At 45.0% G+C, this 26,253-nt stretch overlaps 1 protein-coding gene across 9 annotated transcripts in view; it reads right to left on the minus strand.

The window, feature by feature from the left end:
• The window catches only part of KCNMA1 (potassium calcium-activated channel subfamily M alpha 1), a 1,464,982-nt gene that overhangs the window by 669,211 nt on the left and 769,518 nt on the right, over window positions 1–26,253 (minus strand). For all 9 annotated transcript variants that reach the window (XM_086922098.1, XM_086922095.1, XM_086922094.1 and 6 more), the window contains exon 5: window positions 21,507–21,618. In XM_086922098.1, the coding sequence (XP_086778224.1) occupies window positions 21,507–21,618 (112 nt within the window). The remainder of the gene's footprint in view (window positions 1–21,506; window positions 21,619–26,253) is intronic.

Here is a 26,253-nt window from a genome sequence, read left to right on the forward strand (position 1 = left end):
GGGCCCATTTTCTTCACATACAGCACGCTTAAGTTTCAGGAGAGCAAGCTTCCTGTTCACAGAGCATGAATAGCAGTAGACTGAGCTTAGGAACAGTGGGAGATCCTTCCTCCAGGAACAGAATCATCACTAGTAGCAAAAACTCCCTCCACAGAGGACCGGGGTAAGGCATTGGGTGTAGAACACCAAGCTTCATATGTCTATAGCAAAAGCACCCGTTGATCAAGTTTCATCCACACATAACGGATGTATGTTGTTACAACGCATGCTTTTAGCACGCATGCTGTAACAACGCGTTTTTTATACCGCATTCTTTAACAACGCATAACAGAAAGGGGTGTTGGATAGTGAATATTTTAATTTACTATTCCAACACCAGTCCCCGTTGACACTAGGGAAGGTGTTGGAAAGTAAATTAAAAGTATTCCCTATCCTTGAGCGCCCCCCAGAGTAATGCGTTGTAATAGAATGCGATTTAAAAATCGCGTTGTAATAGCACTGCGTGCTAAAAGTTGCGTCGTAAACGACGTTCCCCACACATAACATGATTTGAGCACTACAGCAAGATTACTTTATGGTGTAGTACCAGAATATCTTTGTCAGAATATTATCTGTCATAAACATTGTGTCATAAATATTGTCAACAAAATTGTCACCTCATTGGTGTTAATGATGGAAAATCTACACCAATTAACACTACAGTTCTGTAAACAATATTTGGCACACAATATTGATGTCAGGCAATGTTTCAGTATAGGATTTTCTGATATACAATCTTCCTTTTTGACATAGAATGATTAACAGTTGAGCAATCCTCCTCTACCCACTCCTTGATTAGCAGTAAGTCAAGCTTCCTTCACACACAAAGAGCACAGCATTGGCAACAGGAAGGTAAGCTTCTTTCACATGTAGCCAGGTGCTTAGCTTGGTCAGTAAGATTGTGTGTGGGGGGTGTAAGCATCAGAGCTTCCAACAATCACGCTGGCATATGATGTTAAAATACATTATCTGACAAGCAGGGAACTTGAGAGGTGCTAAAGCAGCCAGCAGTGAAAAGGGAGACAAATGTGGATTGGCAGTGTTAGTAAGTGAGAAAAAACCCAATATTTTGTAAAATAACCAACATTTTTGAAGACTTTGAAAGCAGAGAGAGATATAGTGTGTGTACGATTTTGTCTGTGTTTATGTAAAAGTTCCAGGTGAAATCTGACAGACATCTCACCATATCCGACTGAACGCACTTGTACTCAACTATTTGCCAGAAAATACACATCTTAGGGGGGGGTGTAACACCCCAAACAACCCCCCCACCCCGAAGCTACACCCCTGCATATAGCATGCATAGCAGTAGGGCAAGCATGCTTCATGACCATCTGTCAGCAGTGCTCTCAGGGTATTAACATATCATTAGGGAATCTCTGGTTGCATACGGTGGCGAACCTTCGAGGGAACCCGTTTGATCAGAGATCTTCAAACCAGGGCGGCGGGCCCCCCTGTGGGGCCCTTAGTTGAGCTCCCGTGGGGGTTTGGGGTTTGCAAAGAGTACCATTTACTATGCTCCTGGAAAGTCAAGACAAACATCATGCTGAAAAGAGTTCTGTGTTTTTATTGAAAGAAAACAGCGGTAGTGAGTCACTCTGTAATGGGCTATAAGTAATATTTTTGTCACTCAAGTCCTATAGGCGTCATAGTGGGATGGGGAGGGGAGGTCTAAATAACCTTTAACCCCTCCCATGCTGGTGACGAACCCTAGCCGTCACGCTCCGCAGTGCTCGTGTGCGGATGACGGCTCGGGTTCGTCACGGCCCGCCCTGTTCTTTTGTTTACCGCACAGCGGAAACATCACGGCCGGGTGGAAGGGGTTAAAGTCTCTCACACTGTTGATACCCCCATGTTTTTAGGGGAAACTGGGCCGCCAACAGCATACTGCTAAGCACATAGATTACTTTACTGTTAAAAGGCATAGCTAAACATGCCTGCAACGCTGGAATTGTTCAATATGTTCAGAGCTGCCAATTTTATAGAAGTATTAAGATCAAATATATTGTCATTCTTGGGGTCCTGATGATATTTTTCATGAGTGGAGTCTTGGTGTTCAAATGTTTGACCATCATTGCTTTAAACTGTTTGCTTCAGGGCCGGACTGGGAACCAAAAGCAGCCCTGGCAACTTGGCCAGGCCCCAGCAGGGGGTGAAAGTGAGAAGCACTCCTGCTTTTGTTACTAGGGTCCGATATTGCAGCACCGCTGCAAAACCAGCCCCCAGTAACAAAACCGGCTCCCACTGCTGCAAAACTAGCACCCACCCTACCAGTCTCCAAGGCAAACGCCAGTCCGACCCTGGTGTGCTTCCTCCACCCACTGAGAAATCACTGGCGGATGCTTTGGAACAGGATTGATGAGATGGGGGAGATGCATTAAGAATAAGTTTCAAAAAATGAATTTACCTTCTCTGTCACGCTGCAGCACACCTCTCCCTCTGACGCACACCACTCCTCTGTTCTCGGTCTGCTGCAATAACCCGAAGCACCAAGGCTTCCGGACTTTCTCAGTCAATTCCGACGCTGCAGGAACAGCGTTGTGATTGGTCTGAGAGTCCTGTTTGGATGCTCAGGCAGTGTCTGGGAGCCTGGGCATGTTTCCACTGGGCTGTGCAACACAGCTAACTGGATAACATGCCAAGTGCGCATGACGGTTTGGACGGCCCTATAGGGCCAGCCAAACTGTCACGTGCACTTAGAGGAGTGCAAACCACTCCACACCTGCTCTTGCATTACAGAGCCAGTCCCACACCATCTCCGCATAGAAAAAGAAAATAATAATTACATCATGTTATTATAATTTTCTTTTTCTTTTTTGCACTGCAAAAAAAGCAGTGGGGGGACCCTCCTCTGCCTTAGCGGACGAGCCGCCGTTGTAAGAAAATGTGTTTTGTTTTCATGTGCATTGTGTATGCACAGCGTAACATTGTTGAGAGAAACACTATGGTCCTGGTTTACCATAATACGAGCTGGCTTTTGCCACATTGAACAATTAAGCTCTTTTATACACAACCTGCATACTGACAGATATAAGGCACCAAGCACACAACACCAGTGGCGACGAGAGCGTAAGGGAAATGGAAGGGTGTCATTCACCCCGGTAATGCAGGACTAAAGGGAATACCCTAGTATGCTCTCTATTTATGGTCAATTGTAAATATTTATTTGTATGTGGAGCCTTAAAATTAGTCCATTACAGCACGTACGAATGAGGATTTTCAAACAGACACACATTTGAAATAAATCACTTCCTGTTAACCCTAGATTTTGCTGCTCACAAAATGTGACACACAGAGTTAAAGTCCGGTAAAGTTGGCTCATTACAATCACACAATTTAAAGTGAATGGTATTGTTTGAGTCCAAACTTCCAGGTCACACAGCCAGCATTTCACCCATAAGACATAACACCTCCAGCCTCCACTTTGTATACGAGTGTTTTCTTTCAAGAGCTGAATTAGTGCATAGTTTTCAATACAATATTCTTGAAAAGTAATCACATAATCCATGATAAATATAGCTGACACTCTACTGGGAGTCTTGAAGAAAAGACAAGTAAGCGAGGCTTGCGTCAATCGTATGGAGGGCAAGAATACACAATGAAATGAATATCTGTAAATGAGGCAAAAGGAAATCACACAACTACATGGATTTATAATGCTTCTGTCTTTCTCTATAATACAAACTAAATGTGAGGAAAGCAGTTTAAAGCGTTCGCTTCAGCTGTTCCTATCATTGGTCTTCATTTACCTGACAAACAATAGTACTGAAGCAGAAGCACAACACCTCTGTGGGAGTAATAAAGAGGATGAGTAAGACAATCATGTTGCTCTCAGGCTTAAGGCTCCCAAAGGGAGAGATGAGGAATTCACCCTAATAGAGATCTTCTACACTCATTTTCACTTTATGTCAGTGTTTGTTTTGAACTGTAATTACAGTGGTAGCAATAAAAGGCGCTTTACAGTTCTTGAAGCATACCCACAAGGCGGCTCGCCCAGTGGTTAATTTGTAACAAAATAAGTGCTGGGGCTCTTGTCAGGAGGCAGCTTCTACCAGCCCATTTCTCCTGTAAGCGCCACCTAAAACAGAAGCCATGAAACCCTACAAATGGGGAGAGGATGTGGTGTAATGGCCAGAGCTGCCAAACTGGGAGCTAGGGAACCAAGTTGGAGTCTCAGCGTCAACAACATCCTGTGATTCTCAGCAAATCACGTAACCTCCCTGGACCTACCAAAAAGGAATGTGTCCTTAACTGGTGCTCAAGCACCGGTGCGGTTGATTAAGTGCCAGTGCTGAGCACCGGAAACCTCTGGCTCAAATTAAGCACTGGGCGTGGCTCACCTTCATTTATGAGAATATGGCTTGTTTTTTTTTTTGCCTCAACGAAACTGCATTACAGAGCAGGGCCGGCTTTCGTGCTGGTGGCGCCCAGTACAAAAATATTTGTTGTTGCCCTCCCATCCTTGGTGTAGGTGGTGACACCTCCACCACGGATTTGCTCACCACCACCTTTTCACAGTGACCCTCAAGTCTCCATAACCACTTTGACTCAGATGCGTTGAATTAGTTTTATAGTGCCACTCATACCAGTGAAGGATGTCAGAGCACTTTACATCACTTAAACATTACACAGAGACAATCATATGTGTGTAAATCAGCATATAGGAAATGTTACATGAACCAGAGGATTACAAGGTGTAAGCTTGACATTCTATCCATACTGGTAGGCAGTATAGTTTCGGAGTGATTGGTCTGGAGATGCACAAACTCAGAATTGAAAACGGATCACCATTGTTGGGGGTTCTCTTTATTAGGAGAATCAATTTCTACCCAAATGAACCCTTTTTGCAACATTAACCTATGCTCTAATGTATACTTTGCAGAGTCCATGCACTTCTTTGATGAGAGTTAATAATTCATTGTTCTATATTAAGGTTTTAACTTAAAAGCTGCAAGTAACAAAATGATGTTTCTTAGAAAAGCATTAACCCACTGACCTATTTACATTATATGCGCTTTGTGATCTGCTTCTTACACGTTCTTTGGAGCAGGCCTATTAATCCTCTGTGTTATTTTATGATCCATCAAAATCTCAACTAGACAAAACTCCGATCTCCCTCCAGGAAGAACATTAATCACCGGCATTATCTTGACATTTTTATTGTTTCCAGGAAATTGCTGGAGGCAAGGAATGTCACAGCAGGTTCTTTTGAAACCAAAATAAACTTGCAAACACAGCGCCCCCTGAAGTCAGCACCCGGGGCGGTGGCACTGGTGGCACCGCCCTAGAGCCGGACCTGTTAGCGAGGGAAGTCAGGCTCGTCATTCAACTATAACCCAGATTCGAGCCAGAGGAAGACCATTGGCTTGAGCCTGAGTGTCATGTCGTGGAGGCAATAACGACTGACAATGTATATATATTTATAAGAGCTTTATTCCTGCTTCTGATCTTGACCCTGTCCCTACTCTAACTGCCCCTTTCCTGTCATTGCCCCTCCTCTTCCCTCAACCCCGAAACTCCTCCCATCCCAGCTACTAGACTGCATACAACATGACATCTCCCCCCTTGTTAACAAAGAAACAACAAAACTGGAGTCATTCCTAGTCCATTTCCTCAATTAGTCTTTTTGGCTTGAGTATGTCTCGTCGTGGTCTGAGACATGGTCCAGAGTCTATAGGCGCACTCTCCGGTGGCCTTTCACATATCAGACTGGGACTGGATTGACTTAGTCCGCTACCATCACGTGGTGCTGTGTCCTTTTCAAGTGCTTCTTTCAGGCCTGGTGTGCACTTCTGAAAATGAGACACATTTCGAGTAATCCTTCTTTGCCCGGACTCGGCAGTGATCATGGTGCATTTCTGCTGAGTGATAAATAGGGGCTCATTCTTGAATTGACAATCTGTCTTCTTGGTCTGCTCCTGTTTCACTAGTACCCAATCCCCGGTCTGGAGAGAGGGAGACTTTGCGCGCCTTTTTGTGTCCGCATATGTCTTCATCCTGTTTTTCTCCGCTTGATCAGTTCTTGCTGTTTCTTGATGGGTGCGAGTCGGGGACACCGGTGCTAGAGCTCCTTCCCACGTTGGGATCCTTGCCTTGATAGGTCGCCCGAGCATAAGGGTGGCAGGACATTTTCCAATGGTGGCATGTAGGGTGGTCCTGTATGCTCTTAGCACTTCATTTAGAGCTGTCTGCAAGTCCTTTTTCTCGAGTGTGGCCTGCTGGAAGGTTTTCTTGAGTGTGGCCATAAATCTCTCAATGGTGCCATTGGCTTGCGGCCACAACGGCGTAATCTTTCGATGTCGAAAGTTTAGATGCTTCGCAAATTCATGGAACTCATGACTGTTGAACGGCAGACCATTGTCTGAGTTCTTTGGGACCATCCCATGCAGCAAACACCTCGTCCAGCACGGCAATTGTGCTGGACGCGTTTGTGGAGGGCACAAACCGAGCTATCGGGAATCTTGAATACTTGTCGATGATGGCCACCACATACTGGCCTGATTGGAGGGGTCCATAGAAGTCCATGGCCAGTTCCTGCCATACCCCGTCCGGCAATGGAGTCATTTGAGGAGGAGCTGGAGGTTCTCCGGATATTACCAGCTGACATTGAGGACAGTCTTTCAAGGTGAGCTCAACCATTTGATCTAGTTGCGGGAACCATACTCTCTCCCTCAAAGCTCTCTTGGTGGCAACTACTCCGCGATGACCCTCATGTGCGAGGTTGACTACTCCTTGCCGTAGCTGCCTCAGGATTACAATCCGATGGTCCCTCAGTAGGAGCCCCTCTGAGGTGGTTGACAGCTCGTCACTGACGTGTTGGAAGGCTTGCATTTCTTGGTGTATTTGAGGATCGCTTGCTTCATCCTCACTCTCATGTCTCCAACGGTGCGGGCGCAATCGGCGCATTACCTTTTGCAGGATATTGTCTTGCACCCTAGCATCTTTAATGGCGTCTATTGGGACTGCCTTTGGTCGGGCAACATCTACCACAAAGTGAATATATTCCTCAGCTATCAAGGGGCGTGACTCGTGAGATGCCTGCGGGTGTCTGGACATATAGTCCGCTGGATTCCTACCCTTCCCGGGTTTGTGAATGATGGTGAACGTGTACTCTTGCAGTCTCAGACCCCATCTTTCAATGCGGGGCGGCATCTTGGCTTTGGGGTTGCCAAAAATAGTGACCAGGGCCTGATGATCGGTGATCATGGTGAAGTGCTTGCCGAAGATAAACACATGGAAATGTTCACAGGCCCACACTACCGCTAGGCTTTCTTTCTCGGGTTGGGAGTAGGCCCTTTCGGTGTCAGACAGGCTGCGGCTGGCATAAGCCACAATGTGGCGCTGCTCCGTGTCATTGTCATATTGGGCTAAAATGGCTCTCAGACCCACGGGACTGGCATCTACTGTTATTTCTGTGTTCCACTTGGTGTTGAAGTAGGCCAAATTGTCCGCTGATTCCACTGCTTGTTTGATCTCTTGGAAGACTCTCTCACGCTGAGGGCTCCACACGAACGGTTGTCCTTGTTTCGTGAGGGCACGAAGTGGATGGCTAATGGTTGTGTAGTCCTTGATGTACATGGAGCAGTAACTGGCCATTCCTAGAAATGATCGAACGTCACTGACGTCTTGAGGACTTTTGGTGGTGTTGAGAGCGGTGACTTTCTCGGGGTCGGGCTTCATTCCTGCGCCTGAAAACACATGGCCAAAGAACTTGAGAGTGGATTGGTGAAATTCACACTTGTCTTTGTTCAACGTTAAGTTCGCCTCCAGGAGAGCATGGCACACTCGATCCAGGGCTTGGTCATGTTCTTGGGTGTTAGATCCATAGACTAGTATGTCATCACTGTAATTTAGTGAGTTCGGGATGTGCCTGATGGTTTGGCGTATTACCTCCTGGAATATTTCGGCTGCTGAGGAAATTCCGAAGTTTAGTCTTTTGTAACGGAATAGGCCCAGGTGAGTTACAAACGTTGTGATGTATCTTGATTTCTCGTGCAACTCAAGCTGATGGTAACCCTTGTTGAGGTCCAGCTTCGAGAATACCCGGGCCCCATTTAATGCCGCTATCATGTCGCTCAGGTGTGGCCCTGGATGTCTCTCTCGTTCTATGGCTGTGTTGGGAAGCCTCATGTCCACGCATAGCCTTACTTTCTCAGGGGTGCCTTTCTTGGGAACGATCACAACTGGTGATACCCATGGTGTGGGACCATCCGATTTCTCAATGATATCTGCCTGAAGCAGTTCCTGAATCTCTTCTTCCACCGCCTGCTGAAGGTGGAAGGGTACTCTCCTTGGGTGTTGAGCAATGGGGCGCACCTGATCATTTATGTGTAATCGAATTAAGCACTTATTCATCTTGCCAAGTCCGCTGAACAGTTTTGGGAATTTTCGGACAATGTCTGGATTATCATGCACTCGGTATAGTATTTCTACTAGTCTAAGTCTCTCTGCTGTGGGCAGACTGAGGAGACAGTCAGCCTCTGGTCCTTCAATGACATGAATGTATGCCTGTACAGCTCTGGATTCATGTTTGAGTGTTGTTGCAAACTTGCCCAGACAGGGGAGTGGTTTTTTGGTGAACACCCTGACATGTGCGGGGCTCAAGGCCGGCGGCGGCCTCATTTTCTTGTATTCGGTCACGGGCATGTAGTTTAGTGATGCCCCACTATCAAGTACAAATTTGGTGGCATGAGTCCCCACTTCAATGTCTAACGGAGGATACTTCTTTAATTGATCTGGGTCAGCTACCATGCATATGTATTCATCGGTGTACGTCGTTTCTCTGGAGTTTGACCTCGACTCCCTCGACGATAACCTTCTGGTCCATTGGGATCTGTGCGATTCTTTGCTGGAGTGTGATGACACGGACGACGACGGTGCTCGGTCTTGCACAGCTTTCGCGTAGTGTTGCTTTCCTTCTGGTCGGGATCTGGTTGTCTCACTCCTTCTCTCCTTATTGAAAACTCCACACATTACTTCAAAATGGTTCATGCGCCCTCATTTTCGACACTGTTGGCCCATCGCGGGACAGGAATCTGTGTGTGGGAAATCATACCCACATCTATAACATTTCCGTGGACCTTCAGGCTTTTTGTTGTAATCCGCTTTCTTTTCTCTTCTTCTGGATTCATGTCGTCGATGACTTTGATGATCATGTCGGGACACTGGACGAGACCTTCTCTGGTGGTCACCTGACCTTCTTCGACTGCTGGAGCTTTGTGTCCAGTATGCCTGTTCCTTCCTATCTCCCCAGCCTGTCTCCATGTTCTTGGCGTGTTCTTCCGCCTGGTCATATACTCTTGTCATCTCTTTAATCTCATCGAGATCATGACTTTTTCGTAATAAGCGCCTGCGAAGGGTCTCTGAATGACAGCCCTCAATGACTCTCAGTCGGATGGCATCTTCCGTTGAAAAGGAGTCAAAATTGCAATACTGCGACAGGCGGCGCAGACGTGCGATGAACGTGCTCATCATCTCATCTTTGTCCTGACGTGCTTGATGAAACACATATCTTTCATAGTCCACATTTCTTTTGTGCACAAATTTTCTGTTGAGTGCATCACGCACCTTATCATAGGTCCCTTTGTCGTCCGTCGGTAATTCTTTGATGACTTTCCCGATCTCTTTGCCGACTAAATTGCGGAGTGCAATTAGTTTGTCTCTGTCTCCTGTAACTTTCGACCCTTCTAGGTAGTCTTCAAAATCCTCTAGCCACTCCTGCCACTGAGGACCCATACTTCCACCCGCCACCAAGGTCAGTGGTTCTGGGGGAAGACGATGGGCACGACCGGGGTAGCCGCAGCCGCTGCTGCATCACCTCCATTCCTGACGGGTGATGGTGTCATGGCTGAATTGACGTGTCAATGCCACACTTTTACTTTGACTAGTGTATGTCTTTGCAATGTTCAATGCTTGTTTTTGCCTTTTCAACGCTTGTTTTGCTTTTGCACTTGCACTCACCAAAGTTTGTTTTTGTCTTTCCAGTGCTTGTTTTTGCCTTTTCAATGCTTATTTTGCTTCACTCTGGGGATGCCTAACTCCAAAATGGCCGCCCATTCACTTCACAGGGATGTTCTTTACAATCGCCTGACTTCAAGATGGCCGCCACCAGTCACCCACGAGGCTTGAGTTCCCATGCAGCATCGATCACACTCAGTCTCTTTAGGCACTCACCGAGGGTCTCTTCTCCCAGCAGCAGGGATTTGGCAGCTCCACCTCCACTTCTAGGCCACTTTCCACCATTCAGGTAAGCCAGGGGCGAGCTCCAGCGTCTCGCGTTTGCCGCGTGCCGTTCCTCACGCATCGGGGGTGAGACCCGATGTCAGCGAAATCGGCGCTTTTGTTCTGGCGCCTCCGCAGGCTTCACTCGCCTCTTGCTGCGCTCTTCACTCGGGCAGGACGCTTCAGGAAGGCTGGGGTGGGCTCCCAGTTCCTTCCTCCTCGGTTCAGTCTTCGGGACACACTCCCGATTTTGGCGCGAAAATCGCGTAGGACACCGGAGGGGCAGTACTTCACTTTCCACTGCTCCGGAGTGGTTTCACACGATCTCCTGGTTGTGGGACGACTCCTCTACCGCTGGCCTCGAGCTGTAGGCGGCGGCGACTTCGGGGCACAGACGTCGCAACAGCGATCACGTCTTGCTGGTGCCCGGGACAGGGCAGTTCTTGCTCTTGCTCTTCAGCAGGACTGGCAGGTCACTTGCATCCCACCCTTATCGCCAGTTGTCATGTTGTGGAGGCAATAACGACTGACAATGTATATGTATTTATAAGAGCTTTATTCCTACTTCTGATCTTGACCCTGTCCCTACTCTAACTGCCCCTTTCCTGTCATTGCCCCTCCTCTTCCCTCAACCCCGAAACTCCTCCCATCCCAGCTACTAGACTGCATACAACATGACACTGAGCTTATCCACTTCAAATTTGTTCTATATTTTTTCTGCAGCACCTAATGAAGTAATTTTATGGTTGGCTTTGTGTTTCAACTGATGTACCGCAAGTAACGCTGATGTTCTGGCAAAGGGGAACCAACATTGCTGCCCCTGGTATACAGGTGTGGGCCTAATGGGGGTGGGAGTTGGTTATCCGAAATTACCATGGGGTATGAATTTTGGCAAGAGCCGGGGATGGTTTGGAAAGACCCTAAAACCCTCCTACCACCAAGATTGGCTGGAGGGGCTGTGTGGTGGTCACGGGGTGATGCACGGCAGCCAGTATTTAAGCTGTACGAGATGGGGCAGTGTCCTCTTTGCTCTTCGGGTGCCCTGCAGCTAACTCTCACACCCGCAGCACCCTGCACCCCCATGTTCCTGTTCTCCTATCCTCCAGTCTATAATGTCAACTATTTGACGGATTTGTGCCACTTTTTTCTTAATGATGTGTTGTCATGTTTTGTGGGGTAGACTCTTGGTTGGTTATAAGGCAGGTAAATGCTTTGGAGTTAGACATTCGAAATGCTGGGTGAATTCTGGATTCAGCTTAAATTTACCCCAACTAAGGGTAGTGGTTCTGCGGTGATCAGGAGTGTGGTTTTGTGCGCTGCAGAATCTGCCCCCCTATCCCTTCATGAGCACTCCATAGCACTGCCCATGGAAGGCGAGGGAGACGATGCTTGAAACTGGAGACCAAGTTATGGCCCTGTTGCCCAGACCCATCTTTCATGGGATCCAGGGGGTGGAGGGGTGGGGCGATCCCTCTTTAGGGTTGAATTTGGCATGGTGTTCTGTAGGTGTTCAGCATACAATCTGGCCCAGGCTCCCTTGTACTGGGAAGCATGTAAGTTTGTCTTGTGAGACATTCTGAAGGTGTCTTATGAGGTAGCGGTCATGGCTCCAGAACAATTAGCTGACATTCGAAGGTGTGTATGACGCAGCAGCAGCAGGTGCAGGTAAGCGTCATGGGGCGGGGCAGGATGTCGGCAGGCGTCTGAATAGGATTTTTTTTATTTTTTTTATTTTTACTATGCTGTCGTCTGTCGTCATTCCCCCTGCGCCACCACACTTACTTGCACCGGCAGCTGCTGGTATGACATATATGTTATTATTACTTGATATAGCGCGATAAATGACTCACACCCGTAGGTGTATCTCGGTGCTTCACTAACACAGGGCCAACCAACCGATTAAAACAATCATGTCTTCAAAAGTTTTTTAAACATTGCAAAGTCTGCACAAGAGCCAAAGTGATTTGGAAGCTGATTTCAGGGCGAAGGAGAGGTAAAAGAAAAGGATTTTCCACCAAATCTAGAGGTACAAATGCAGAGGACATTCAGGCAAGCTTTGTCCCTAGATCAAAGATTTCTAGCAGGAAAATAATAACTCAACTTTCTCTGTAAGTAAATGGGAACCTTACCCATCAGAGACTTGTGGGTGAGACAGCATAGCTGAAAAACAGAATGCTTCCTGACCGGCAGTCAATGTAAAGCTCTCAGCGTGCGGGGTGACGGTGAGCCTGCAGGAGGGTTGCAAATCTAGCTTGAAGCGGTGTTCTGCACCACCTGAAGTTTGGCCAGCAAAGTGTCATTGGAGGCTACCAGCAGGACATTGCCACAATCTAGCCGACTCATGACTAAGGCTTGAACCAGAGGTTTCCTATCAGAGGATGGCAGCCAAGGAAACATTTTCCACAAAACACGCATGGCAGCGAAACAGGATCCGCAAATTGAAGATGTTTGATGTTTGAATTTTATGATTCACTAAATGTTTAATCTCTTTTGTGAAAAAATAAGTCCTGAGCATTTAATTCTTATATCCAACAATGGTAGGCCTCAGGCTGAATTCTTGGTGGGGGGGGGGACACAGTGTTGTTTAACTGGCCTTGCTCTTAGTTATACCCATCATGCCTTGGAGGTGGTGCTCACATATTCATTGTGAACCCAGACTATGGGTGCCTCCTTTTCAGGAGCCCTCAAGCCATGCAATATGGACAGGACTTGGAAGGCAACCCTTCAATCAAAGCAGCTGATTCATTCGGAACCTTCTCCATCTGTGTGACCCTCAAATGATGCAATCTGGAGTGAGCAAGTCCCTGATCCGTAGTTACAAGCAGTGAGATGAACTCTTACAGTAGTATGTTTAGGGCACATTATAAGTTATATGAGATGGTTGCGGCATGTATCTTGGGTTCGAATCCTTATTCCCGACTCCTCCACTAGAACTGATAAAGTATCACGTTGTTTCTCGCCAGCTGGGGCAAGTGACTCTCAATACATTAGGGGTGTTTCAAAGTCTGATGGTTTTAAGGGTATATCAGGGGCAGCTCCTCCGCTAAGCCAGGGCAGTGTCGTCCTACTGTTCTTTGAGCAGGAAAAATAAAATGATATTAACATAGGTATTATATTTTATTTTTTACAGGTATGTGGTTTGGTTAGAGCGGGGTGGGGCTGGAGGCACAGGGGGAGGAGTGGTTTGCACAATCTAAGTGCGCATAACTGCTTGGCCGGCCGTCTTGGCCCGTCCAAACAGTCATGCGCACTTTGCATGTTCCCCACCAGGCTGCATTATACAGCCTGGTTGGGAACACGCCCAGGCCCCCAGTCCCCTTCTGATCGCCGATCCACAGTGCTCAGACCAATCACAATGCTGCATTGCAGCGTTGTGATTGGCTATGGGGAGCCAATTACAATGCTGCATTCCAGCGTCGTTGTGAGTGGCTATGGGGAGGCTGAGTGCTTCCTGGTTCCCAAACGCGCCGGAGAAGCAGAGGAAAGACGTGGCTGGCGGAATAGGTAAGTATTTTTTAAAATCTTTATTTTGTCCCCCCTAACAACACCCGGCGCCTCCACCCTCATTCCCTGCCAGTCGCTACTTAGGAATATGCAATATATTGTAGGAAAAAACATAAGAGCACACAAATTAGCATTTCCTTGAATATTTACTGCAGGAATTAATTATAGTAAATGCATTATATAAGCTTCCAGGAGGTTTCAGTTCTAATATTGGCTGTGGCCCCTCTCCAGTGGCTTTGGACGCCTGGTTACACACTTCATCAATATTGCTCCGCAGGGCCAATAAATCTTGTGCTCAAATCAATATGGGCTCAATTTACGTTATCTTGTTTTATGATCAACAGAGCCATGGTGAGGCACTTAGAGGGACTGTGCTGTCACAGCATAAAAGGGGCAAGCACTGTTTGAGAGCTCTGCTGCTCTGTGACCTGGTGCAGTGCTTCAAAGTATGCACGTGCAGTTTTATGCTTTATTTATTTCCCTGGACACTCATTGATGTTTTCATTTAATTTAGAATCCCAGCGATAACTCAGCTTGTGACTGGTGGTGCTCTACTATGTCGCGGGGAGACAGGCAATGATGCTCTCATATAGTTAAGAGACATTCGATGAAGCTAACCATGGGAGGGAATTCACAATCATTTCAGTGGTAGCAGAAGTGACATCAGGCCCCCTTTGGTACCTTCATGACATCACAAGGTTGAACTCATAGACAGCCATATGTTTCTGCTGAGGTTCTAGGCCATTTATTCAGTTGTGCCAGCCATTGCAGGTGGTGGACAATGCACTAAATATTGTGGGGTGGACTTATTTTTCATCATGAAGCTTTGACTCAGAGCAAGAGAGAGAAAAGGGAGAAAGAAGGAGAAAGGGGGAGATAGAAAAACAGTGACAAATGGAGAAATTAGGCATGAACCTGTAAGAGTGAGATAAAAAGTCTGGAGTGGAAGGCGGTGGAAGTAAGAGGCCTGAGGTGGAAGCAAGACTAGGTGGCTTCGGTATTCAGCATCCCTGGGATGTGCCCCCATTCCCCAGCAATGGATTCCTTAGAAAACCTTCGAAATCCTCAACTTTTTTAACAAATTAAGCACTGCCTAGAGTAAGTACACAGGGCCTCATTTATGAGGCCCCTTGAGACGCCAGAATGTCACTTTTTGTGGCCTACTGTGGCGCAGGAGCCTGCTCCATATTTACTAGGCAGCACAAAGCCACTTTTTGGGGGTTAATTCTGCCTCATAAATATGGCTCTCTTTAATACCGTTTTCTGCGTTAAAGGGGCGTTCCATGGGTGTTGTTAGAGGCGTTCCCAGCAACATACATGGCTTTTTGACACTGCCCCAGGGTTATGCGAAATTGTAAATTCGAGGCAGCGCCAAAAACTCTGCTTCCTCTGGGGAGGCGTAAGGATGGCACACCAAGGAAAAATATCTTTATTTCTCCTCGATTTTCCTTTTCCTATGTGTGTTACAGAATGCAGCACACATAGAAAAAGGAAAAAGCCTCTTGTGATTGTTTTTGTGCAGGAAGTTTTCCTTTCCTGCACAAAACAAAAAAAATCATCGCCGCAACGCAGACACCCTTGCACCATGGAGCAAAGGTGCCTGTGTTGGCGCACAGCAGCCCAATGTGTGTGGCACAGGGGAAAAGGACAGAAATGCAGTGTATCTCATAGGTACAACACATTCCTGCCCTTTTCTTTTACTGTAGGGCAGCGCAGCATGGAGGTCTGTGGCGCTGCCCTACGGTAAAACCTCATAAATGAGGCTCAACGAGTGGACCTACAACAAATGAATAGGGTTTTCAGAGTATTGTTTATTTTCTGTTCCTGAGACTGCTTTCAAGACCACTGAGATCAGGGATAGCAGTAGCAGTGTTAGGGGTAGGAAAGGTCAAGGATGGAGTAGCAGCTGCTCGCCCTATTTGATGCCCATGATGCTGGCTTCGCTGATGATAACAGTCTACACAAGTTCGGTTCTTTATGATGGTCTGATTCAGATGCTCATGTGATTCCGAGACACACTATGACACCAAGACTGAAATCTGAGAGTTTCTCTACTATTCTTCAGTGACTGAAAGGGTGAAAGAGACAATGGGTCTTGGGTAAGTGCATATGATAGAGCCAGACACCATACAAGTCCACACCGGCCACTCTGACATTTCCCCAGTAGACTGCAGGCTATGGGGCTGCTTTCGGAGCAGAATTAGTTGCCATCACCCAACCATGCCACCCATGGCCCAATTCTAGTTGCTATCTTTTGCTGATTTAGGGGCATATGCAGGTAATTCTTGTTTTGGGATTCTCAAATTGCGATTTTTTGGGGAATTGCAATTAGAGAATCGCAAAACGAAATGTAGGTAGAATTAGCAAATAAGAAATACCTTCTCATTCATTCTTATGGGCTAGAAGGCCCATAGGAATGAATTAGAAGACATTCTCAATTTGCGATTCTCAATTAGAGAAGCGCAAATTGAGAATGCAATTTCATGGTTGCAAGGGTGTCAATAGGACACCATGTTGCACCCCCTGAAATTAACATGTGTGCACATGTGGCCCACATACATGCCCTAAGGGCATGTATGTGACCCACATAGCACTCTGAAAAATGCCAAAAAGTGCATTTTGCAAAGAAATTGCAATTTACCACCAACTTGAAGTTGGTGGTATTTTGCGATTCCTTAACCCACAATTCGCACAACTTGGGTGCTTCCTACATTGCATTTAAGAAATCGCAATTTGCGATTCCTTAAATGCAATTGCAAAATAAGGAATCGCAAATTTTACGATTCCTTATTTTGCATGTGGGTTTTTGTGTGCTACATAGCACACTGCCCTAATTGCGATCGCAAATGGGCTACCTACATATGGCCCTTAAAGACATTTTAGCCAACGGTGATTTTGGTTTCCGGTCCAGTTCTGGCACTGTATAAGTTGGACTTACCCAGCTCAGCCAATGCCACAAGTGGTGCAATGATCAGCAGAGCTACATGCAAAATTGTCTTAAGGACACCCTTCCCAAATTAACCGATAAATATAATTCCGGAATACTAGTATGAACATGCCATCTGCCTTTGAGGTTGCAAACCTGTAACTATTTCTCAGTATCTTCTTGGTTCTTCAGGTATTATGGTTTGTGTAGACTCTGATTCAGTCCTGAAGGTTTGCGGTCATCGTATGATCATAGGAGACTTTTCTGTATCTTTTAGAAGTGAAATATCCCAAAGTGCAAGTAATTGTTTTTCACTTTGGAATGACTTTGCCTTCGAGATATTGCTTCATTTACAATCTTCTTTCTCTTCTGCTTTGTGGACTTTGCTTCTAATGGCAATGCCACTTCTTTCATTTTGCACTCTCTTGTTCAGCGGAGCAGATTGTGAGACCCATTTAGATCCTCCTGTATTGCCAGCGGCAAGGTTCAGTCCAATAAAATGACAAGACCAAGTATATGAGGTGACTTTAAAAAAGTAGAGGTGCAGTAGCACCTCTCTACCACTGAGTGGACTCCCCGGTGTTATAAAGGAATGCCAGGGCCTTCAAACAAAACCAGGCTGCATATGGGGTAGCAAGTGGCAAGGGAGATACTAAGGATTCTAAGTGACTCTTTTTAGTGGGTGTTCAATGAAGATTTCTTGACACACTATAGCTCCTAGACCATCTCTGTGCCATATCTAGCAGAATGTCTAACATATGCTTCTTGGCACTAGCATTTTGGACATGAGTGTTCTGTCTGTCATCCCATCCTGATGTTGCCTAAGTTCTGTGTTCAAGTAACACATGTGGACACCTTACAGTTTCATGCCAAAGTAATTTAAACTCTTTACTTCCTCACCGCATTCCGAGTACTCACACCTTGACACCATGAGGTAGTCAAGGAAGACCATAGCATTAAAATCACACCGTAAGCATGGACATAGTCATATTGTAGGGGATGACAATTTATTAGCCCAATCATTTCATGCACACACGCATGCATGCACACGCACACACACACACACACACACACAACACACAACACACACACACACACACACACACACTCTCTCTCTCTCGTAGTCTTCCTCCTTACATATCACATACAGGGACACCATTACCTACTGGGACACCATTACCAGTTTTGGAGACAGGAAGCTTTATCACCAATTTAGAGTGGGAAGCCTCCCTATAAAATAGTTCACTAACAACTGGGGGTCTGATCACGACTCACTCTGTGACTCCTGAATATGTGAGGAAGAGGCTCTGTCGCATATCCTCTTCGTCTGCCCTGCATACAAGGTGCCTCGTCAAAAATGACTCAAGCCAGTTTGCGCCAAAATGGGAACAAGATCTTCCCAAATGGCTTTGCGTATTATAAAATCTGACACCAGCGAGGTGGTGGCTTTGGCAACATTTTGGAGCTGGACGTGGGCCATAAGAAGGATCAGGATGCAGGGCACCATGTAACTATGCAATTATGTATTCATGTAATCACCTTAATACTGTATTTTCCATCAGGTAACAGGGTTGCAGAGCTTGGTGCTCTAGTACTCTCTAATATAAACAGGTTAGTAAGTGCTTATTCCTTGCAAATTTCCTGTTACATCTAATTGTGGATGTATCTTTTGGTTACAACCGTATACAACCGTATTTATCCTTGATGATACAAGTACTTGTATGTACTGAGATAAGATTTGTAAATGGATTTTATTGATTTTATTCTGGATATTTTATACGTTTTATCAAGCCAATTTGTTTTTTAATGCCTTTTGTACATGTGTCTTTTATGATTGTTTATAATCAAATAAAGACTAATTGAATTGACATATCACATACACAATGGTGTTGACATTGACACTGGCAAAAGAATAAAATCTTATATTTAAATTATGCATTTCTCTACACACATATGACGTTTATAGCTTGTTGTACAAATGAGAACTTTTTGTCAGGATGCGGGGCTGGAGGTACTGCTACCCTCTTAATCTGGCCAGATGACACAAGCAATGGGGGGTTCGCCTCTAAGTGGAAATACTCCCCCCCCACGGTGCCCCAGACAAAAATTAGATTCTCCTTATCCTGCACAATTTCCTCGCCCCGTATCGCACCGATTCTTCACACCTCGCCTTGTACAGTTGGCGGCAGCTCCAGTGTGCTCAAGTCTTGCTGTCCCTCTGGCACTCACCTCTTCCTTCATCACTTCATCTCACTGTGCTCAGCACACTCCATTCACTAACCTGGTCCTGATGATGATCCTAATCTACATGGATCGAAACGTCATCGACATCCCAGCGTAACTTGTGGCGCATAATGCTCTAGTTCACTCAAATGCCTAACTCTGTATACATTTATGTAAATACTAACCTGTGAACCACAAGTACTCTGTATCTACTGTCACATCCTCACCTTGCGCTACCTATCGCTGTTTCGCTTGTGACCTGCACCATCCACCTAGTGTCATGAGCACTTGTGTGCACATAGTTTGTAGGGTTACTTATTTATTGCTTACAGTGCTGTAATAACTGTTCCCAATTTGTCTGTACCCTTTTCAGTTCCTGTTCTCTCTTTTATTCATTCAATATATGATGCCTGTGGCACAGTTAACTAAACTATGAGTCTCCCTGCCTTCCTTTCTTGCAATGTTTTGAGCATGCTTACCTACCAGTCTCGAAAATAATACCAGTTGAAGTATTGTTCATGTACACTACTTCACCCAGATCTCAACTAAGTCTATGGGTTTAATCCTGTTGCTTATACGAACAAGGAGACACCATCAGGAGCAGGAGAGAAGAGGTTCTTTTTTTAAATATTAATATGTCCTTAATGAAAAAAATGACATCAAATGCAAATTCGTCATTTTGCTTTATATTTTAGCGTGAAATGTATCTTTGTGTCCAATTTTGACACAAGGACACATTTCATGCTAATAAAATAGTGCAAAAAATTCTAGCAAAACCATGGCGAACAACATTCACTCATGTTCAGATGTTCCCATGCATTTTACATCTAATGGCGTGTAATTACATGAAGACGTGCCTTGGTGTAATTTCTGAAATTGTGTGTAATAAGCATAACATGAAATTCCTGAAATTCTGTGAATTACATTGGCATAACTTACATTTTACCTAGGCCTAGTGTAAATTCATATTTTGAGAATACAAAAATTGAGTTTACACTTGTAAAAAATTCTATTTGTGCGTCTAAGTCAAATTTAAGTGTGCCGATGACTTTGGGAATTGCCTTTCAGTTTTCATGGTGGTATAGTGCCTCTTGTATAGGCTTAGCAAATTAAGACCTAGCGTTTACAGTATCACTTTAATTTGTCTGTCGTATTGCTTATATAATAGTGCAAGAGTTCCCTTTGTGTAGTGATCATTCATCCATTCAATCATTCGGTCAAATAGCAAAGGAGCAAGCTGATCGATGTTAGTTCATGAGACGGAGGTGATATATAAATAATTAGAACATTGGACTTTTGCGAGCTCCATTGAAAACAATACAGTAGTTCCGAGATTACAATGGATGGTAAAAGCCTGGAGGACCAACATTCCAATGTTTGTCTTCATGTTGCTCACTTTTTATTTCTAGAACAATCTACCCTTAGTGGGTGGAATGTTCTGATAGCCTTACAGCCCTTCTGTCTCAGGCTATACCAATTGTTAAATGCCCTCTCCCTTGGTATAGGCCTTTATTTATTTATAAAGTTTTATATAGCGCAAACTTGATCCCGAAGGATATCAGAGCGTTTTACAATACTTTTTATAACAACAGTTGAACAGCTTTGTAACAGTTAGGAACATAATTCAAAACAAGAAGTGAGACATCAAATCACCGAGGGCGCATGCATCAGGAATTCTCCATCCGGAAATGTAATACCTGCGGCTCGGGCCTATACCTTGGGTTCAGGGTCTTTCACACCTGGTATAGCCCTCGGCAGTGGGCTACACACTTTCAAACTGTATCTTCTTTGTCTCTAACCTTTAACCAATCACATTGTCTTTACAGTTATAAACACTAGCAAAATCAAGTGTAAAATCAATTAAACTGTATATAGCAAACACTTAAAGAGTATCATGATTAGGTGAAGGCAGCGAGCTGCACTTTTAAGACCTTGGATTCAGGACCTGTGGACCACAGTCTCATAGCATGACTGTAGCCTCCAAGAAGCAATACTCACAGGCTTTATTCACATCGAATATCAGCAGAAGCATTTGGTCTCGGTATAGTCCACGCAGAGACAGAGCTGCTTTGTCTTGTCCCACTCAGGCCTTGCAGTACTAGCTTTTCTACTCAAGTGATAAGACCAACATTGACTCTTTACTCCACCACCATTATGCAAACTTCCCTTTAACCCCTTGGCTGCTGGGGTCATTCTCCTGCCGTGCTGGGAGGAGGGGGCACGCACAGTGCCCCGGTGCCCATGACAAGCTCAGCTCGTCATGAGCCACGGTGGTCGTGTGCTCATGACGAGCTGAGCTCATCATGACCACACCCGTTTCATTAGAACCATTGCACAGCAGGAGAATTTGCCCAGCGTGCAAGCGTTCTACCTGTCATGACGAGCTCAGCTCGTCATGAGCCACAGTGGTCCTGTGCTCATGATGAGCTGAGCTCGTCATGAGCGTGGGAGGGGTAAATGCCCACAGGCTTAGTTTCATGTGTTTTCAATCCCACGAGCACGACACGTATTGGCCAATAGTAAACAGAACGGGCTGGGCCCAAAGATGCCATATCCCCCAGATGTTAGAACATGGTCACTGCTCTTTACTTACCCAACCAACTTCTGTTTAAGTAGACCGAGACGAACACAGGGGGCACAGTGAAGAAATCAACCACAGAGTTCACTTCCAACCAGAACCAGAGCTTGTCATTAGCAGCAATAAACTGGGAGAGCACAGGGAGAGAAGAGAGGAACACAGTTAAGTGACAGACATTTAACTACTGCAACACACAGGTAAAAAGTCAATGTCCACATGTAATGGGTTCACTTCTATCCTTTTTGCCTCTTCAATGGCCGGGTCTTAGTATTTTCCAATTTTAAACCATGTCAAATGTGCGGTCATAATACAATCAAACTACACCTTTCCAGGGCTGACCGTTGATGAACCAAGTTTTACCCTTGGTTTGTTGATACAGCATGCACATTTGTTAACCCTTGTGTGCTGAAGTACTTTCTGTTTGAGTCAGTGACATCTGTACGCTTTAACAAAATTTCAGGGTAAATACTTCTTAGGTTCTGCTTCAAGAAGCCTAAGCATTTTGAAAGACTTCATGGAATCAATTATTCAAAAGAATGTGCAATAAGATAAACAGAGAGCCCCTCTCAGACAATGGCTGTCATGTTTTATCATATTATTGTTATTGCTTGAATGGGTTGTCCATCAACACCATGGAAATTTAGAGTGTAGGACCATCAAGTAATCCTTTTATTCGACTGCAGTCAGAGAGTGCTCTTCAATGAATTTACTTTGCTTACAGGCGGACATTTTATTTTGGTTTATGGCTGTTTTGTTTAGGAAGTTCCTGCTAATTGAATGCATCGCCCCTAAGTAAAAAGACAGTGGTGCTATTTATTAATTGCCCTCATAACACTCTTTCTAAAGCTAAAATGTATCTCTGCTGATGTAGCCTGATCAGCATAGGGCCCCTATTCCTAGTTTTCTAACTGTTTCATGCTGCTTCATTGTGGGATTTTCATTGTAGATGAGCCAGAGGCAACAGGCACAAAATCACCGAAACATTACCAAATACTTCCCCTAACATTGAGCTGGATCGAATATCTTTGCCAATGCTTGTTACGCATTATATTAACTATGAATGTGAACTGTGAGCATACAGTGACCTGCTATAGGTGTGACAGCATGTAAAGGTTTGACTACAGAGCCTGTGATTGAGAGCTGGAAAATAAAGGACATGGGGGCATATTATCAAGGGGGTTTATCTCCGCTTTTTTGGCTTTAAAAGCCAAGAAAGCTGAGATAAAATGATCTCCCTATTACCTAGCTGTCGCTAACACCAGTTAGCGACAGCTAGTAGGAGATAACGACCATCTTGGGCCCCGCTTTGCATGTCAGTGATATTTATCACTAATGACATGCAAAGTGGGCGTGCCAAGATGTTAGCGACTGAAAACAGTTGCTAACATCGCTATCTCCTATTACCAACTTTTGGAGATATTCGCGCTAAGCGCGAATATCTCCAAAAGCTAACACTTGCCCTGAGCAGTTCTTAACCATGTTATCCAATGGGAGGTGGATAACATGGCTAAGAGCATTAGCTCAGTAATGCATGAATATCGCTGACTTTTCAGCGATATTCATGCATTTCTGCCGATTTTTATCGCTTAGGAGATAAACCTTGATAATAGCAAGGCTCCTAAGCGATAAAAATCGCCGCAGCTCGGCGATAAAAATATTGCCGCTAAGCCAACATAGCGATAATTATCGCTAGTTGTTGGTAATATGCCCCATGATTTTAAGAACGTTAATGATAAGTTTAAAAAAATGAGTGACAAGGATTTCCTGGAGAACTTCGTATGAGCCATGTCACCTTGAATGCTAAAAGAAAACTAAATACGAGCCTTGTTCTGTAGTCCCTTTGCTCAAAGAAAGAGCAGATTTCATTATTCAAGCTGCATGTGTCAGGGATGCTCGTATCCAGAATGTTAAGGGCCTGTTTACGACTTTGGCGGTGTGGCAGCCGGCCCCGCGCCAGAGCCCCGCTGCCAACTCACAAAAGCTGTATTGACACCGCCTGCCAGATTAGGAGTTTTCTTCTGCTCTGGCAGGCAATGCTTTGGCGGTCCCAGGTGGTGAGCCATGGAAACGCATCGCAATGGGAACGCCAAAGTAAGTTCCAGCACAGCATGGGCTGTTAAGTCCACGCCATGCAGGAACTGGGCATGCATGCAGACAGGGGGGCACATCCCCCCCCTGCATGCACCCCATGGCCCTGAGGCACCAGGGGCCCTGTAGGGCCCCCTTATGTTCCTCATGGCCACAGTTGTCATGGTGGGCTCACCGCCATGAAAACTGTGGAGGTGAGAAAACTCATAATATGCTTGACGGTGCTGTAGAAGCATCACCAGCATATTACAGGCCTCAGACTGCTGCAAGACTGCCAGGGATCATGGATCCCTGGCGGTAGCAGTGGCTTCATGGTGGTCCGACCACCTAACTTGCAATAGGGCAGTCTGACCGCCGGTGCGGTATTGTGCGCACCGCCACTGCGGCTACAGCGGCCCATCGGACAACTGTAGTCATAATCAGGCCCTAAGTATGTACATGAAAATAAGGCAAACTAGCTAGTCAACTTCATATCTCACAGTTCATGGAAATGGTGTCTCCTGATCAAATGATTAGCAATTGTTGTTTCTGGAGAAGTGAACAGGAACTTATATTATGAATGAGATTCTAATGCTCCGCAACCCCCTTCGGACCAGATCAGCATACAACTTGGGGCTCTACTGTAGTTGTTTCAGAAATACTCCTGGCCAGTATAAACCAGATATTCTGCAAAATCTCACACTAAAGTGTGCCTTTGCTTCAATAAAGGAATATAGGGAATTGTAAAACCCTTTCTAAGACAGACAGAAAGTATGTGATGTGATGGTACTACTGAAGTTCATCTATAAATATATTAATTAAATCTAAATAAAAAAAACCTGCAATTTCCATTGCCCAACATGGCGTCTTCATTCATAAGGAGCAGATCAGTGAATGCACATCATCTTTATGAAAAATAGCTCCAGGGGGCAATTATCTTTAAGAATTTTACAGTGAACCGGATAATAAAACCTTTATATCCTTCACCACTAATTCTGCATTTTATTCAAAAGAACCTTCGAATTATTTTTCATTTTCAACATACAACTACGTATCCCACTCCCATGGCTTGTCTGTGTTAGACGCTCCCTTTAATTGTTTTTACAATATCTATTTTCTGACTTCTTTTAAAAATTATCTTGCTGCAGTGCAATTTCTCCTAAAATGTTTGTCTCTATAACTCCTCACCATTTTCAGAATGTCTGGTTATAGATTGTATTACCAGTACTGCTAACTCTGGTGTGAATTAGGAATAGCCACAAGTTTAAATGATTAGATTGTCTTCCTAAGAGATGTCCATTAAGGCCCTGGGGACTTGGTGAATGAGGGATTGCTGTGTTAGGCTGGGGTTAGCCAATGGGAAACTTCAGGGTCAGTCACTCCAGGGGACTATTTACCTAATCTGGTGACCAATGGACAATGCTTTGCCAACAGGTTTTCAGAGTAGTAGCTATTTCGTCTTTACTTTGGTAATTATTTACGGGGGAATTCCACATCATCAGTGATGACTTCTATTAAAATATGAATTGTATATCTATCCTAAAAAAATATTTCGACAGAAAACATGAGTTTAACATAAATTTGTTTTTTTTTACACAATAGCTGCTGCAAGGTGAATTTGTTCCTGATTCTAGTCCTACTGCATATGTTTGATCCAAAGCAAAAGTTCAGATCTCAGGCTCCTGTGCACGTGATATCCTACATTTGTTCTTAGTGTGTTGGTCTGTCTCACCTAAGAAACGAAATGGCCCCCAATAAATTCATAGTTTTGAGCCAGCCCGAGCTTGTATTTGCAAACAACCAGAGCTCTCTAATCTACAGTTGTCTCTGAGATCTCCCAGGCAAAGAAATACCCAAATGTCACTCTCCTTGAAAAGGAATGTCCTGTCCCTAATGTCTGATCTTGGTTGCCTCCTAACAAGCAGGTTATTGATTCCTTCCACTGTCTCTGTTTAACCAATGTAATTATTGCATTTAACCAATGTAATTATTGCAGCACCTATGTCTCAAATATCCCAAATTTTCTATTAATAAAGTCCTTGTCTGTGATACCACCCCCCCTTGTTTTTCTTTATAAATGCCAATATTTATACGTCTTCATCTTTTAGCTTTGGGAAGTACTATGGGGCTAAAACTTATAGGGCCCCATATATGAGGCCCCTTGCGCTGCCGGAATTTCACTTTTTGTGCTGTTCCGTGGCGCAGGAGCCTGCTCCATATTTACGTGGTAGCACTAAGCCACTTTTTTTGGCTTAATGCTGCCTCAAAAATATGGCTCAGTTTAACGCAGTTCTCTCTGTTAAAGGGGAGTGGAATGGGTGTTGCGGGGGCGTTCCAAGCAACATCCATGGCTTTTTGCCACTGCCCCAGATTTACGAGAATGTGTAAACCTGAGGCATCGCTCAAAACGTATGAGGCAGAACGGGGAGAAATATCTTTATTTCGTCTCGATTTTCCTTTTTCTATGTGTGCTGCAAGAAAGAGGAAAAAACCTCTTCTGATTGTTTCTGTGCAGAAAGGTTTCCCTTCCTTCACAGAAATAATCATCCCAGCAGCGCAGGTACCCTTGCACCATAGTGCAAAGGTGCCTGCATTAGCGCACAGCAGCCTGTGGTGCGCCGGCACAGGGGAAAAGGACAGGAATGTGCATATTTGATAGATACAGTGCATTCCTGACCAATTCTTTTACCGTAGG

This window comes from Lissotriton vulgaris, chromosome 5 (genome assembly GCF_964263255.1).
Source record: "Lissotriton vulgaris chromosome 5, aLisVul1.2, whole genome shotgun sequence".
Classification (NCBI taxonomy): domain Eukaryota; kingdom Metazoa; phylum Chordata; class Amphibia; order Caudata; family Salamandridae; genus Lissotriton; species Lissotriton vulgaris.